Source organism: Chelonoidis abingdonii, chromosome 15 (genome assembly GCF_003597395.2).
Source record: "Chelonoidis abingdonii isolate Lonesome George chromosome 15, CheloAbing_2.0, whole genome shotgun sequence".
NCBI classification, from domain to species: domain Eukaryota; kingdom Metazoa; phylum Chordata; order Testudines; family Testudinidae; genus Chelonoidis; species Chelonoidis abingdonii.
In genome coordinates this window covers 35,615,889-35,634,268 of record NC_133783.1, presented here as the reverse complement: position 1 = coordinate 35,634,268, position 18,380 = coordinate 35,615,889, and the positions used below count along the sequence as shown (strand labels likewise).

Here is an 18,380-nt window from a genome sequence, read left to right as displayed (position 1 = left end):
TGGTTATATAATTAACAGAACAAACTTGGGACAGAAATCAGTAGAAAAAAGTATGCAAACTATAATTACTGTAGTCTGATTTGTAGGGCCCGTTAAGGTGCCAGCATGAACACTAAAAAAATGTCTTTCTATCATCAACAAAACATAAGAGCAAGGTTTATTTTGCTTTTTATTGTGGAGAACAGATGGGAGATTATTGTTTGTATAGATTATGAGACAAATCCAAATATCTCTGTCCAGCAAGAATTACACTGCAGCCAGGGCGGCTCTAGACATTTCGCCTCCCCAAGCACAGTGGCATGCCGCGGGGGGCGCTCTTCCAGTCGTTAGTCCCGTGGCTCCGGTGGACCTCCCGCAGGCGTGCCTGCGGAGGGTCCACTGGTCCCACAGCTCCACTGAAGCCACGGGACCAGCGGACCCTCCGCAGGCATGCCGCCGAAGGCAGCCTACCTGCCACCCTCCTGGCGACCGGCAGAGCGCCCCCGCGGAATACTGCCCCAAGCACGCGCTTGGCATGCTGGGGCCTGGAGCCTCCCCTGACTGCAGCTCTCCAACCCCAACCACACATTTTGCCATGCCACTTCCAGCCAATTTACTGCACTGTATAGAAACAGCTACTAATAGGATTGAAAAGTATCTATTAATCTCTCTCTTTCATAGCTCTAGATCGCTCTTGCCTATAAAATACAGATTATGATGAATTGAACAAGGGCCAAAGCAATTTGAAAATGCCCTGGTATGTAGGTATCCTAGTTGCTTTGACCAGTAGCTCATAATATCTACACAACTGCTACCTATTTTCTATTAGGGTGCATATGAGTAAAGAGTTTTAAACCCTTCGAAAGCTCTGTTTCTCTGTATAAATTTCCCTGCTATAGTTCTTGTTACTTCCATCTATGGGAAGAATGCCAGCCTCTTAGTCATGTCTCCATTTCCTTTCCTCTTTTATAGGAGTATAAGTACTGAACTCCTGATTCTTTAATGCTAGAAATATAAAATATCTAATTGGATAAGACCAAAAATCTCTGGGTTTTCCCCAAAATAGGTGCAAATGAATGCTGCTCCCATTTTCCATCTCCTTTTTCTGAATGTGACATTAAATTCAGCCAAACGGAGCCCATATAGTAGAAGTGAACCATTAAAATGGCAGTATTCTGAACAGAGAAGCTCATTGTTATTTCTTTTACAATGATACTTTCAGTATCATGAGCCAGACAATATCTTAGTCTCACTGCAGTTGGTTATAGTGTAAGAGAGTCCTAGGTTCATGGCTAACCTTGGAAAGGCCTGCTTTGCTCTATTTTAATTTTTTTAATCAATGAGAGGAACAAAGAAAAGTATAATGTTAAAGAGAGAATGAACAAGATTTAATGTTTTTTAAACACACTATATTGTGTGAACACAAGCCAAGCTGCACTAAAACAGTGGTGAGAGTGCACTGCAGAATGGGGAATACATTCACAGATAAACCACAACTGGCTTATCTATGAACATATAGATAGAAGGAATGCAACTTGTTCACTGATTTAATAAAAGAGCACTTTTTATGTATTATCCATGAATGTTTTTATTCAGTGAAGATAGCCACTAGACACTTACTACCACTGTCTCAAGCTCTATTGATCTGTGTATTTAAACTGAGGTGTGACCATGCTCACTAGGATGCCTTCCATCACTCCCTTAACTTTCTGTCTTCTGTCTTTAAATCTTGAGTTATCTGAAGTTTGGATACTTTGCAGTCAGTTACTGACCTGCACCAGTGCCGGGGTTCTGCATACAATATGGATAATATGGTTGAAATTTTCCAGATCCACCCAAGAGATTTAGATACTAGATCATTTTAATGAGATAAGGGCATTCAAATCCCAGTGGTGATTTGGAAAATCCCCCACTTCTTCTGGTTGACCTCCTCAGATTCAACATGTTTATTGTTCAAAACAGCAACAAAACAGCTTTTACCTCATTTGTGCAAATTTAGTGCCATACTAGAGATCTTACACTATTGGCTCAAAAAGGGGAGACAGAGTAAAAGTGATGGGTAAAGCTGCAATTTACAGTGTGCTGTAAAGGATATGAGAGCTTCTTAGAGGTTAAATCTCTCTCTAACTTTACCTTGATTTGTGAATAGTGTCCATGTTTTGTTCACAGACTTCAAGGTCAAAAGGCACCATTATGATCTTCTAGTCTGACCTCCTGCACAATGCAGGCCACAGAGTCTCATCCACCCACTCCTGCAATAAACCCCTGACTTATGGCTGAGCTATTCAAGTCATCAGCTTGTGGTTTAAAGACTTCAAGGTGCAGAGAATATTCCAACAAGTGACCCATGCCCCATGCTGCAGAGAAAGGCAAAAAAAAAACCCAGGGCCTCTGCCAATCTACCCTGGAGGAAAATTCCTTCCCAACCCCAGATATGACGATCAGCTAAACCCTGAGCATATGGGCAAGACTCACCAGCCAGACACCCAGGAAAGAATTCTCTGTAGTAACTCAGATCCCACCCTATCTAGTGTCCCATCACAGGCCATTGGGCATATTTACCACTAATAGTCAAAGATCAATTAATTGCCAGAATTATCCCATCATACCATCCCTTCCAAAAATTTATCAAGTTTAGTCTTGAAGCCAGATATGCCTTTTGCCTCCACCGCTCCCCTTGGAAGGCTGTTCCAGAACTTCACTCCTCTAATGGTTAGAAACCTTCTTCTAATTTCAAGTCTAAACTTCCTGATGGCCAGTTTATATCCATTTGTTCTTCTGTCCACATAGGTACTGAGCTTAAATAATTCCTCTCCCTCCCTGGTATTTATCCCTCTGATATATTTATAGAGGGCAATCATATCTCCCCTCAGCCTTCTTTTGGTTAGGCTAAACAAGCCAAGCTCTTTGAGTCTCCTTTCATAAAGACAGGTTTTTCATTCCTCGGATCATCCTAGTAGCCCTTCTCTGTACCTGTTCTAGTTTGAATTCATCCTTCTTAAACATGGGAGACCAGAACTACACACAATATTTTAGATGAGGTCTCATGAGTGCCTTGTATAACAGTACTAACATCTCCTTATCTCTACTGGAAATACCTTGCCTGATGCATCCCAAGACTGCATTAGCTTTTTTCACAGCCATATCACATTGGCAGCTCATAGTCATCCTGTGATCAACCAATACTCTGAGGTCCTTCTCCTCCTCTGTTACTTTCAAGTGATGTGTCCCCAGTGTGGCTCAGCTTAACCACAGATACTTTTGTGCTATTTTTGAGAGTATGCTAGTATCTTTCTTTTGCAAAGGAACTACTCAGTGCATAACACACTCAGAAGCAGACGGCAGCCCAGGAATCTGTTGCTTTATTGAACAACATAGCAACAGAGAGGGTGAAAACAGACATTACCTAAACAGTAAGTAAAGGAAGAGTGGAGCATGGCTCCAAACCATAATAATCTGAGTAACCCAGTTAATCCCTTTATGACCACATTACTACTTTCCATCTTTACAGGACTGCAGTACACCACAATACCTACCACAGTCCAAACTAAATCTTTCAAATTTAATTACTGCATAGAAGTGCTGAAACCTAACCCCTTGCCAGCTAAGGATTACATTCCCCCCAAAAAAATAATCAGCAGTTATGGATATTATTGATCCTATTGTAGGTCAATTAATTCAGCAGCAAGGTCAGCCTGACACATTTTTATTAGCTACGTGGATCCAGCTGCATAGATCAAGAAGATGGAAAACTCATACTAGCAAGCTATGCTCACAGCCAGAACTGTATGAGTAGGGAGAAGAGGACAGGGTGGAAATGGGTTTATCAGGCTAGTTTCCTGTTTTCATTTTGTTTCTGGGGGTGGCAGCACCACATGAAATATTTCTCCCATTCTGTTCCCTAAGCCTCATGACTTAATCTTTTTTTCTTATTATCTCCTTTCTCTTTAAAGCTTCCTTGTTGTCTTATATGTTTTATTGACATTAGCCAGGAAACATCACTGCATCCCAACATTTGAGGACCCCCATTGCATTACAACATCTGCGAAGGCTACTTGACCATGTCATTGCTGTCACTGTCAACCAAACTGATTGAAATATGATGATCAGGGTAGGTGCATTGAGCGATTCTTTGTTGTAGGTGGGGCAGAAGCCCTAATAAGTAGTCTGTAGAACAGAGAAATATTTTGATTTTCCTTTAAAGATGAGGCTTAATCACCACATCTGAAGAGCCTAGGAAATGTAACAGCAACCGGCAGCCACAAAGGCTAATTATTACAGTATGAATAGTAAGATATTACAGTAAGAACTCCTATCTGCTTAGTTCTGGTTTTTATATTGTGTCCATCACTTCAGCCACAGAGTACCTCACAAGGTATTCACAATCAGAGAAAACTGTATTTTAAAGAGGTTTTAATTAATTTATTACATAATGGTCTGTAAGCCTGGTTTTATTCCCCTTGTTATGCACGGCTATGGACATGGACATTACCTTCTAGTAATGCATTAAAACAGAAGTCCTGGAGGAACCCCAGCATCCCAAATAGACCAATAAAACCAAAAGGGTGAAATCTTGATGCTATGAAGTAAATGGGAATGTTGCCATTGACTTCAGTGGGACCAGGATTTCCCACAAAATTTTTACCCACTGCCATCCATTCTTTTTAGAAAAGGACACTTCATGACACAGCCTGAGCTTAGATTTTTCAAATTCACATTCATTTTACATTTAACAAGACTATTATAATGGGCCAAATTTGTACGTGGTATAAGTCCAATTACATGAGACATGGATTTGGCCTAGTATTTTAATAAACAGTTAACCTTGATTTCATGCCTCTCTCATTCCTTGATGCAGAAGGAATTCTGTACAGAGCCTTTCCTGGTAACACAGTTATGATGAGACTGTTTTAAATTTTGAGCATTGGCCTGTTAAACCCAGGGTTCTGAGTTCAGTTCTTGAGGGGGCTACTTAGGGATCTGGGGCAAAATCATTACTTGGTCCTGCTAGGGAAGGCAGGGGGCTGGACTTAATGACCTTTCAAGGTCCCTTCCAGTTCTAGGAGATATCTCCAATTATTATCTTAAAAAAAAAAATTGCTGAACTTCTACATTCTCTTTTCTTTCCTATATTTAAAATATTTTATTGTACAAAAGTATTTATTACTTTAAGATCTATCTAAACGATGCATATTTTAAGTAAACTATTACACACGTTTATAACTACGTGGTACTGTGCTTATTAAGCTCTGCATTTATTTGTATGAAATATTTATACCTTGATATAAGTGGAAGATCTCACTTGCAGAATTAGTCTCACGGTTACATAATGATCATACATTAGTATTACTTGCTTTTTCAGTAAGGCTAGCTCTTCCAGAGATCCAGATAGAACCTCTTACTGTACATGCAAGAAAACTAATGCAGATTACTTTTCACTAGGGTTTTTATTGATATCCGGATAAGAAATTAAACTTTACCAAGATTTATTTGAACTCCTTCCCTTAAAAAAAAATCACAGCCTATATTAGCATATTTTCTTGAAAATTTGAAGCTGTGGGGATTTAGATGTTGCCAACATTAAATTGAAAGTAAATAATGGGGCATTTGGTTTAACTCTGCATCTTGAAGTTAAATACTCAACAAAGTTTAAAGGTTCGGTTTAGTTTTGCTTTTTTGAACATTTTCAGTCAGTTAAGTTTGAAAGTAATCCAGAATTCATACCTTCATGACCTCTCTCTCTGAGAGATTGCATAATGTGATAATTATATGGTATTTTGGTTTAATTTATGATCTGCTTGAATTTATTTAGAGCATTATCCCTTCAGCAGGTTCAGTGGAAAATGAGCAATAAAAATATAAACACATGTTGCCATATTATTCTGAGCCTGAGAGCAATAGTGCCACCTGGTGTAATCATTTTTTAAAATCTTCCTAAACAGGCATTCTCCCATCTTAAATCTCAAAGCCTAGATTCTGTATCAGGATTTGGTTTCTGGCACTGGAAAGTGACCCAGGAACCACAGTATTTCAGGGGTATTTAATAGGAAGATCATTCTTCATATTTTAATAAACAAGAAGAGGAGGAATAAGAAGAAAAATGACATTGCTGGATCATTTGTACATATTATACACAACACTAAGCTATACGCTGCAAATTTTGTAGGGTCCTATTGTCCATCACTTTCTACAATATAGCTCTACAGTGATACTAGAGTTACCTAATCCTAGCCCTTTGAAAGTCAATAGACATCTTCTTATTGATTTCAAAGGGCTCTGGATCAGGCCCTTACCTCTGCCAACATATGTTTGGTTTTTACTACATTATTAACCAATTGTACTCAATATAATACTTGGTCAGTCATTTTGCTGTGAGAATATATATATATATGTACGCAAACACAAACAAAATATTTCTTCTGTCATACTGTTTGAATATGAATATATAGTACTATAGTAAATGAAACAATGAATTCTACCGTGTGAATTCTGGGTAATGTTTTGGCTCTTTTGGGTAATGTTTCTCACATGCAGGCCTGAGTATCACTGCTGTAAATCGTCCAGTGGTACTAAGTCACCATCTACAGTACACAGCTTGTAGGGATATTGTCAGGGATATTGTCAGTGTACATCACACTCCACAGTGTGCAGCCTGCAGCGGTACTACAGAATAACACCATTTAATACTAAAACCCTGACTACAGTATCAGCTACAGTGCAGTTCCAAGAGTGGTTTACTATGTCACAATCCACAACACAAGGGGTCCTGCACTATTCACAAAATAGGGAAAAAATACTACAGTCTAGTATCCTCTTTAGTACAGATCTTTCCGTGACACAATACAATAAAACAACCTCTGTATTCCTTACCATATTTTTCCTCACTAGTACGAAGTCTATAATATTAAATTCCAATGACTACTCCTTTACACACAGGTTACATCACCAGTCCTTTCACAGATTCTCAGGGGCACACAGATCAATTCTAAACAGTACAGGTTTAAATGTTTGTACATTGTTTTGAAAATGCAAAATATTACAGTGGGAGTTATTAAAATGGGACATGTACCACCCAGCATAGTTACATTTACCACACTGTCTGAGGTACTTACCATTTTAAGTATTTATGGGAATATCACAAATATCATAGCAAAGGTAAATTCTCGAGAGAGGTAATTTTTTACTTTAATGGCACCAAATTTATATGAATGATGAATAGTATTATTTCAGTACTAATACACCAGATCATGGTAACTATGACTATCTAAAAGGATTTTCCTTCAAATTTATTAAAACAATATGAATTTTTCAAGCAAGCATTTAAACATACCACTATTTAAATGCAAATGCACAACAGCAAGGCCTGGTCTACACTGGGGGGATCGATCTAAGATACGCAACTTCAGCTACAAGAATAGCGTAGCTGAAGTCGACGTATCTTAGATTCACTTAGAATCACTTACTTTGTGTCCTTGTGGTGCAGGATCAACGACCGCTGCTCCCCCGTCGACTCTGCTTCCGCCTCTCACTGTGGTGGAGTTCCAGAGTCGACGGCAGAGTGATCGGAGATCGATTTATCCACATCTACACTAGAAGCGATAAATTGATCGCCAACAGATCGATTACTACCCTCTCTTGCAGCAGGTAGTGTAGACATACCCCAAGTTTACACTGAAGGAAAGTGAGAGTTGCTTGATTAGCCTAACTTTTAAGCTTATTGTCAAAAAACCTGCATTCACACTGAAGTATCTGACTTACCATGAGTCGATGTTTCTTCTCTGAATCCACTGGTTTTCCAGCTTCCATGCAAGCTGTGAACCAAGAGATATCAAGGAGTTCGAACCTTGAACTGTCCCTCATCTTGTGTCCTCTCAGCCATTCCAAAACTTCAGCACAAGAATTGTTCTCTGCCACAATGTGAGTGACAGAATCACTATAAAGAGAAAAATTAAGATGAGGTTTTCTTTTTTCTGAATCCAAGTGTAGATAGCTACAATGCTGCTATTTCAGTATCGACATGCATTCCCTGAAAAATGTCTTCTATAGCGTATGTCAGGATGCAGGAAGTGTGTCGTGTTTTCATATCACAATATTTGTTTTCCATTCAGTGAATCTAGTTCAAGAAATTTTTTTTAGCATGACATATTTTATAAGTGCAGCATTTTTATCCTTTCAGCATCATTTAACTTCTGTAAGACACTGTTCTATTACACTTATTTTTGCAACTTGAAAGGTATTATACAAGCAATATTATAATGAAGAGACTGTTTTATGTTACCTCCAAGCCCCAAGAAAAATAAAATTCCCAGTCAAAGATGAGAGTTCATAATACTTCAAAATCTACCAAACAGAATCCTTTAAAGTTCCACAATTGCTAATATTTTTAGTAAACTTAAATCTTCTGTATCTAAATAAAGTACTTAAATGGCAATAGCAAGTGTGCACATGATAGAAACTGTATGAATTATAAATCTTGTCTGAAGGCCACCTCCTGGCTGTTTTGATGTCCAGATTTAGTTTAGCTTAAAACTGAGAGTTTAAGGTAAGAGAGACAAGGCGGGTGAGGTAATATCTTTTATTAGACCAAGTTCTGTTGGTGAGAGAGATAGTCTACACTGTGTAGCTCGAACGCTTGTCTCTCTCACTAACAGAAGTTGGTCCAGTAAAAGGTGTTATCTCACCCACCTGGTCTCTCTAATATCCTGGAACTGACATGACTACAACTACACTGCAGACATGCCAAACCCATGGAAAAAACACAGACATTGGGCTTGCTTTTGGCTTAATTGGCATGAGTTGCTTGTTGGCTAGTTTTAAGCCTGTTGCATCCCTTTTTTCTTTTTTTTTTGATTGGCTCCCAGCAAGCAGGGGCGGGGGAAGTGTGATGCAAGCAGGAGCAAAGTGGGGAGAGAGTCAGGGATGCACAATGGGCCCACCAGTCCCAGACTGCATGCTGGGGGGATCTAGTCACAGAGAGTGTTGAGATTCTTAGGGACTGGATTGTTTTTTGGCTTATTGTTTTGAAATGGGATTAGCTTGTTTTTTGGCTTATTGTGAAAATCAGGGTGCTTATTTAACACGTGAAAGTTGGCAACTGTGCTACACTGCATATCATATAATGTAAGTCACTTACTATCTAATATATCAGATGATAGATAGTTTTAGAATGTAATAAAAATAGGGGACCAGAAAAGTCACTACAATAAAATTTTACTTGCTGCATCTGAAGTACATGATAAAGAATTATTAGACGTAGTATGACGAATGACTGTACCTCAGCTTCTAGAGATTGTGTGTTCTATTCAGTCATTCCATCCTTACACAGATATGTCTTTGCTGTATGGGAAGCAACAAAAAGACCAAAACACACTTATGATTGATTTCTAAAAATTTAACAGGGTTTAGCCAACTGTATTTCTGAGTATGGTTCTAAGCACGTGAGAGAGAGACCACATTTTTCATCACATAAGAAACTATCATAGGTACTTATCAAAATGTAATGCATAGATGCTAACAGAGTCTTCAATTGCCCCTTCTGTTCCCATAAGTGGAGAGGACTCAGATAAGTGCAGCCCAGGAGAAAATTTCTCCACCAGAACGTGACACTGACTGAGCTCCAAAGGATTGAAACATTAAGGCCCGGTGGTCAGTGGAGTGCCATCCACATATGCAATGCAGATATTGCATGCCCATAATTCACAAAAAAAAGTTTTATGCTAGAAGCATTCCAAAGCTCTGTATGTAATCAATCTGTCCGTGTTGGCTGTCTTTTCGTTTCGTTGAAAAGGCACGCAATACTCCAAGTTGCATCATGTTGCCTAGGCAACATGAATATTCAGGCAGCTGATTTCCTGGCTGGCTGTGCATCAGAAAAAAGTAGCTATGGCATGCAAGGGTACAACTGAATCATCCATGATAGAACAGAGCTAGCAGCACAAACTTTTCTTGCTAGTTTGCTTGATGAAACCTCAGATACTGTATTGCCAATAAGTCTCAGCTTTCGATTGTGCTGCATTACATGACCAAGAATGGTGGTGATGTAGAATGCTTGGTTACTTTTACTGATGTTAGTAACAATCAAAGTGCAGCAGGCCTTTGGCAGCATGTTGAGACTGTGCGCCAGAACTTTAAATTTGGAGACAAGTTGGTAGGTCAGACATATGATGGTGCAGCAGTAATTGCAAGTGACACAAGTGGGCTTTGGAAACTGTGTTTGTGAGATGTCCCCCCGTGCACTTTTTGTTCATTGCTACACTCATGTTTTAAATCTTGGTCTCAGTTTTGCACCAAACAATATCAGAGAATATCAGATTTTCTTCAAAAATTTAGAAGGAATATCTGCATTTTTCTCTCCAACTTCAAAGCAGGCTGAAATTCTTCAAAACATAGTTCAATGGAGGCTGCCTTCTGTTTGTACCACAAGGTGGAATTTTCACTAAGCTCTGCCTGAACTCTTCAAAAATGTGGTGCAAAATCCAGCAGGTTGGGATGCTCAGTCTTCTTCCTCAGCCAGGGTTTTCTGACCCTGCTCAATAATTTTCAGTTTCTGTTTCTCCTTTGCTTCTACAGTGATATATTTGAAGTGACAGAAGGGAAATTTGACATTCTCAAACGAAGATGTATAATATTGAATTTTGTATCAAGAAGATTTGTGAGACATTAGAGCAAATTCGACAAAGGAGATAAACTTTTGGCGAGTTTTGGAAAGAGGTGTTGGAGCTAGTTGCACATGAAGCTCAGGAAAAAATGAGCTAGAGAAAGCCAGGCTACATATAAGTGTCTCTTCTTTGAAGTTATTGATAATGTCAGCAAACAGTTAGTCCAGTTGCTGAAACCAACAAGATTCATGAGAGTTCCAGACACATTTTGGAGTTGATGTTCTCAAATCTCGAGAAGCATCTTATTTGACTTTTTGATATTAATAATTTGCATTTCAAGATGTGTGCTGCATACAACTCAAAACAACTGCAAGGAGAAGGTGCATTTGACTTGTATAGAATTATTTATATGCTGAATTTACATACTTGCTTCTCTGAGGTCAGCAAATTGTCTGCCATAATTCTGACTATTCCCTACTTTGCAGCCATGGCAGAAAGATCTTTTTCAACTTTAAAGAGCATTAAGATATTTACATGCAACACCCAGTGGTGGCAAATGCTTGTCCAGATTGGCTTTCCTGGACATTGAAAAAGAACTGATTATGTATCTGCACAGCTTACCAAATTCCTAGGACTTGATTACCAAGGAGTTTCTTTAAAAAAAAAAAAAAAAAAAAAGTAAGAATGGAATCGCATATTTGTATACTCTCAGCTTTCACTATATTTGACTACTAGTATTTGCCAAAACAAATATATTTTGTTTACTAACTGTTATGTATGTTAGATAAAAACCTTATCATCTGGGTGAGGTAATATCTTTTATTGGACCCACTTTGTTGGTGAGAGAGAGACAAGCTTTTGAGCTACACAGAGCTCTGCTTCAGATCTGGTAAAGGTATTCAGAGTGTCACTGCTAAATACAAGATTGAACAGATAGTTTAGCAGAAGGCGTTAGCACATAATATTTGCAATCAAGATGTGTACAAACTTGTAAGCTGATCAGAGAAACTCTGACTGAACTTGTTAAAAATGTGGTGCAAAATCCAACAGATTGGGACACTCCGTTGTTTTCTTCAGCCCAGGGTTTTCTGACTGTGCCAGTATACACCCCTGTATTCACACCTACACACTATTGTAATAGTCTTTATACAAGCTATGCCTTGTAATGTATCATTTGAAAACTCATAATTTGTGGTCAGTATTATCCTGATAAAATATGTGTGGCAACATTGTATGTGAAGTTATAAGATTTGCTGTATGATGTTATTAACGCATGTTCCAAACCCCACAGCCCTGCTAAAAGAGGTCCTCAACAAAGGAATATGTGCTTGCCTTAATTTGCATTTATGCACTAAACAAGATCATCAAGCAGGAAGGGAAACATAGGAAGCTCAAACAGGTGAAGAAAAAGAGCAAGGAACATCCTTCCACACAGATTCTTTGTCTCTTGGTTCTCTGTTGGAAATGTTTGGAATGGGGCTGGAACTATAAAAAGCAGAGGCAAACACCCCAAGATACTCCTCTCGCTCTCCCTGCCCACCTCATTTTCCATACCCTGAAAAGATAAAAGGAAACAGCTATTGAACTCTGGAGCAGGGATCCCAATCTGAAAGTCAGTAATCTGCTAGAGCATGAAGTGAGAAAGTTTACTTTGCAACTAATTTAGTTTCTTAAGTTAGGCACTAGTAAGCATTTTATCTTTATTTTTCTTGTAACAATTTCTGATTTTTATGCCTCATTACTTGTACTCACTTAAAATCTCTCTCTTTGCAGTTAATAAACTTGTTTTACTATTTTATCTAATCCAGTCTATTTAAATTGAAGTGTCTGGGTAACTATTTAAGATAATAAACTGGCATATTATTCCCTTAAAGGAATAATGGACTTAACATAATTGTACTGTCCAGGAGAAGGGGGAGCAATACAGAACATACATTTCTGAGGGAAGATTCAGGACTGGGGGTATGTTGGGGTCACCTGCAATATAACCCAGGCTGGTGAGAGCCAGTGTGTGGCTGGCAGGCTGCAGTTTCTCACACACACATACACACACACACACACACATGATGGAAAATACTACAGCAAGGCATATAAGGCACCCAAGGTTGCAGGGGCAGGGTGACACAGTGCTTGATGACTTTCTATTTGTGTTTCTCCTTTGCCTGTAAAGCAACATTTATGAAGATATATTAGCAGTTCCTTTAGCTGTGACACCCTGAGTATCTTTCCCAGCCAGACCTGAAGAAAAGTTCTGTGTAGCCCAAAAGTTTGTCTCTCTCACCAATAGATGATGTTCCAGTAAAAGATATTACCTCACCCATCTTGTGTCTCTAATATCCTGAGACCGACATGATTATAAAAACACTGCTTACAATCTATTTATCCGTCATCTAAAATCTTGTTTCATGCCATACTAAAAATGTCATAGCATGCCACTGCTGAAGGTGGACAGAGTCAGAGCAGGGAAGTTGTCACTTTCTGCAACATACTTCCCTGCTGATCCCCTGGATATCCAAGCAGGTAGCCAACTATGATTATTTGTATAGCAAAAGTAGCAGTGCGCTAAGCACTTTAAACACAGCCCTGAAGAACTCACAATCAAAATGAAAACTAGCAAAAGCGAAGGTAAGGAGAGCAACATGAAATTGAATGATGAAGTTAGGCACCTGTCTTGTTAATTCTCGGGTTTTTGGTTTAATCACTTTCTCTCTTTCCCTCTTCCCCCAGTTCCCAGCCATTTCCTGATATTTTATTGAAGTTCCCATCTCTCACAAACAGCAATAAAAGTATGTTCACATCTTCTCTGATCTACTGGGAGTCAGAAATAATGGGCACTAATAATAAAAAGGCAAAGGGCCATGCAAATTGTTCAAAAGTCACAAAGACATTGGATATTTGGATGCTTTGAGCACTTTGGCACTTGTCACTATTCAAGAAGGAGGATACTGATGGAGGATACTCTACATCAGGTAGAGTAAGACAGTCTCTTTTGATCCTTTTGAACAGGGATGAACAAGGGAAGGTTCAGCAATGCCTTGGAGGAGGACCCAAATATGATCTCTGGTTGCTTGAAAAAAAATGCTTTACAAACTATTTACACCCTGAGGACATAAGCTGCCAGCAGTCAAAGTCTGTACCAGGTCTGCTGGCATTCTCTATTATATAGAGAAAATATTTATCAAACTAGCAGGAAATTGTAAGTGTAACCACTCTAAAGCTCCACTGAAATACAATCACCTTGGAGTTAATATAGCAATTAACAGGTTAGTAAAATGCACAGCCATGGATTGGAGACTGAAACCTGAAACTTCTAAGACAATGGAAAAATAGAACATGACTCTCTCCAGTTCAAGCAGGCATCTTTACACTAGTCCTAACTCCACTGAACTCTCAAGGAAGGGTATATAGTACACAGTTCCAGCTCAAAACTTCATATGTTTCAGCACAGAGCAAGATTCCATGACAGATTTTTAAGACATTAGCATGCCACAACCCTAAGTATGGTTCAAGTCCTGGGGCCCTTATTCACATCAATAATCCACTGAGTTCACTATGTTCAGTTGGCTAGTCCTGTCCATAAGGCCTGCAGTTACACCTCCTAAGGTACTGTTATTATGTGATCTTCCAATGTACTAAATGTACAGTGAGCTGCATTTTGAAAAGGTAAATTTAAAAAATTCCATTGTGGAAGAAAATCCCTTTTCTCATATCATAAAACTTGTAGAGCAGAGCATCAGAAAAGTTGCCTATCTCAATTTAGTCTAAAAGATGACAAATCTAGGTGAGTCCATTGAGTGGGCAATATTATGTTTATTGTTATTTAACCCTGTTAAGTTCTCCTTTAATTAAAACTGTGATGTTTTTACGTGTGTACAAAAATTCAGTTAGAGACATAGAGCTTCTGTTTCCTGTGGTTTATTTCACCTTATATAAAATATTCATATTTAATGTATTTATACCAAGCTGCAGATCTGGGAACTCTGCCATCGTCATACAGCAGCAGTTTAGTTGCTGTGCACCAGTTTCCTCTGGTACCTCTACAGCTGTGCTTGACTCTTGGCAGAAAATGTAACACGTTTAGAGTTTCCTCTAGCATTCTTGACAACAACAAAAATCAACAGTTATAGTTCTGTTTTTTCCAGTTGCAACTAGACTGAATTTAATCATACTGGCCCACTCTTGACAAACAAAGGTTGTATAATCTGTGTCTTCTCAGAAAGTTTGAAATTTTGGCAAGAAACCTCCATCTCAGAAACCCACATAGACCCAAAGCTTTTAAGATACACCTTAACGGAGTCCTGATCCAAAGCCCTTTGAAGTGAAAGGAAGTTTTTCTACTTCAGTGGGTTTTGGATAAGACATTAACTGCCTAATTCTATGCTGAACCTGCCTGTATTTTGTTTTGTAAACTGTTTACATCCTCTAGTTTTCTCCTTTTCTGATTCTACCTTTCAAGGTCACAAGATCTGGACAAAAACAACAAGGAGTCCGGTAGCACCTTAAAGACTAACAGATTTATTTGGGCATGAGCTTTCATGGGTAAAAAACCTCATTTCTTCAGATGCATGGAGTGAAAATTACAGATGCAGGCATTATATAATGACACATGAAGAGAAGGAAGTTACCTCACAAGTGGCCTGCATCTGTAATTTTCACTCCATACATCTGAAGAAGTGAGGTTTTTTACCCACGAAATCTTATGCCCAAGTAAATCTGTTAGTCTTTAAGCTGCCACCGGACTCCTTGTTGTTTTTGTAGATACAGACTAACATGGCTACCCCTGATACTTAAGCTCTGGACAGTTTACAAGAATGGGTGTGACATGGGGTATTTAGGAGCTGAGATTGGGAAGCCCCAGCCATGTTTTTCATACATATTCTGTTTAGCAGGCATTTTATACAGACATGAACAAAAATTGATTTTCTTTACCTTAAATGTTCATGAAATTGGAGGCTGACTCCACTAAGTAAAACCAGGCATAGTGCAGGTAGAACAGATGCTGTGTCAGCACCCATATATAAATTTATCATTGACAGTACACCTTAATCCTCCGATGCAACATCCCTGCTACTCCAGTACTGGGCCTTTCTACACAGAGATGGCAGATTGTCCCAAAGCCTACGCCAATGTCTAACATTTCCCAAGTGTGTTACTCAGTAGGACAGTTCAAGTGAGGAAGAATTACTTAATGGAATACCAGAGATACTGGAAAGAAATATTTCCCTATCAATCTTACATGGTTTCTATAGAGGCAAATTCAATGTCTCCCTTTTCTTTTCAGGAATAGGCCACTATATTTAGATTCGTTCCAACTATAACTGAATTTCAGTGGGCCAAAGTATTCCAGCAAATCATTGGTTGGTATAAATCAGCATAGCTCAGTTGGCTTCAATGGAGCTTTGCAAATAGCATCCACTTGAATATCTGGCTCACTGATCCCAGTGAAACTATACAAATGAGTAAGAGTAAATCAAGTAACACTTGCAGGATCAGACCCTAAATTTATTTGATTTTCCATAGTAGAGAAGTCCATTGAGAAGTTCAAACTCATTAAATTTGACAGACTAAGACACATTTGAACCATGGATCTCAGAGGTCAAAGATTAGAATACTTGCTGATGCCTGCATGCAGCCTATTGTCTTTTAGGATTTTCTTTTCTCAAGATAAATTCATGTTATCTACTAAATATGAAATAATCACTTAGTAGAAAGAATAAAGATTATATACCAAATACATAAATAAAATGTTTATCACAGTCACTTGAACAAATGCATTTATCAATATCTTTACTGTGTAGAGAGCTGTTACTAAAAAACATGACTATTTTACCTGATTACCTCAGAACTGCAGTATTCCCGTGTACCTCTGCAAGTTTTGTTATAGTAAATACCTTGAATACAGCATATACTAAGGTTAGCTGTCAGCATATCTTATTTAGTTATCTAACGTAATCAGCAAGTTTTTAAGTCATCACTGCATATGATTTTCTGCTTACATAAAGATTTTCCTACCTTAACTCATTTTCTACCCTGAAACCTTTTCTTCTTGCCAGCTCCATCAGGAATGTCCTTCTAGTCGCCCCCATTTTCCTCTCCATAATAAAAATTACTAATTCATTGAACTTTACTTCACAACTGCTGAGAGAAATTGGAGGATGCATCCCTTTCTGCTTTTTCCTCTGAGGGAACAGGCTTGGAGTTCTGATCTTATCCATGATGCAAGATAGTATTTTTTCAACTTGACTGTCTAAATGTGTATTTACATTCACACTGCCAGCCAATAGCTGTATCTGATGTCACCACCCATTGATGTTATTTTCTTCTGTTTCTCTTCTGAAATCAGAAACAGAAGCTACATGAACAAAAACATTAGTTGCTTTGCACTATGAATACTTCTTTGAACTTACATGTGGGAAGAATTTTAACTACTCCAGACAGGTGCATATGTATTGAAATTCATTGGTATTGAATGTGGTCACTGCCTCTAGAGACTTAATCCAGATAATATTGTCATAGCAAATTATTTAAATATATTGTGCCAGAACTTCAGCTGGTAGAAACTGGTGTAGCGCCATTAACTTTCATTTACTTTTTTTTTTCCAATCATTTTGTGGAAAAATGTATCATTTTTTCATACATTTTTTCCAACTCAAAAAGAAAATTTAAAATAATCATTACTCTTGTTTTTACTTAAAAACTGCTTCTGAGGAAAAGTTTAACTAACATCTCACGATTATGGCTTATATTGTTTGGCACTCTTGTTATTTCTATTCAATTAGCTTTGGGGCGTGTTCTGCTTTATGTATCTTTGCACAATTGTTTCCTGTTTTTAACTTCATAAAACTTTGACATAAAAGGAGTATATTTTAAAAAAAGCAACTATGTGCCGAGTTGGGCTACTGCATTCCAGTAGCCCCAGTAAACTATGCTATGGACACAGAGGGCCTGTACTGTAGCCACTATTCCCATTTCCCTGCACCTTGTGCAGTCATCTATACCAGTGCAAACTGAGGGTACATCTACACTAGAAGCTAGGTGTGTGATTCCTAGCTTGTGTATGCAAACTCACACTACTGCTCATCTGAGTTAGCAACTAAAAATAGCAGTGTAGCTGTGCTAGCACAGGCAGCATCAGCAGCACGGACTAGCTGCTCCGAGTATGCACCCAGGGAGCTCAGGTGGGTTTGTACTCGAGGTGGCTAGCCTGTGCCATAACTGTTGCTGCCAATGCTATCATGGCTACACTATTTTTAGTGCTCTAGCTTGCCACTAGCACAAGAACATATACATGAGCTGGGAATCACACCCCTAGCTCCTAGTGTAGACAGGCTGTGAGTGAAGAATCAGGTCCATAGTATAGACATTGTTATTTCAACACGGCAAACTGCATCCTCATTACACTGTGGAGCATGTCAAACTGGGCTTTTTGATTTGAGCTATGCTGAAATATAAAGTCTATTGTAGGAAGGAAATTAAATAAAGTACGTACCTGACGTTTTCCTAACTTCCTGTGAAACATCATGAAAACATTTGGGTAAAAAGACAACATTTTCTGCATAATTGAAAACTCTAATTTCACCAGTTCTGCAGGAAATGTTAAAAATGTCCCAGCTTTAGTATCTCAGCAATCATACCAGTGAGAAAAAGTGCCGTCACTTCTCTTTACCAGCCTGCTGATCAACCTTAAAGCACTGGAAATCTCCCTCTTTACCACCTTCCCAATCTTGGTACTTTACTTATCTCAATTTCCTACAAAGAATAATTATTTGAGAACAGGTTCTCATCTAAGTTAAAGTCTTCTCT

General features: G+C 38.6%; 1 protein-coding gene across 1 annotated transcript in view; it reads right to left on the bottom strand.

Annotated features, from left to right (window-relative positions):
- DNTT (DNA nucleotidylexotransferase) overlaps positions 1-16,792 on the bottom strand; it is a 142,493-nt gene extending 125,701 nt beyond the window's left edge. Inside the window, exons 1-2 of the mRNA XM_032770255.1 lie at positions 16,590-16,792; positions 7,738-7,912 (exon numbers count right to left, since the gene is read on the bottom strand). Coding sequence (XP_032626146.1) covers positions 7,738-7,912; positions 16,590-16,792 — 378 coding nt within the window. The remainder of the gene's footprint in view (positions 1-7,737; positions 7,913-16,589) is intronic.
- Positions 16,793-18,380: the final 1,588 nt, after the last annotated feature.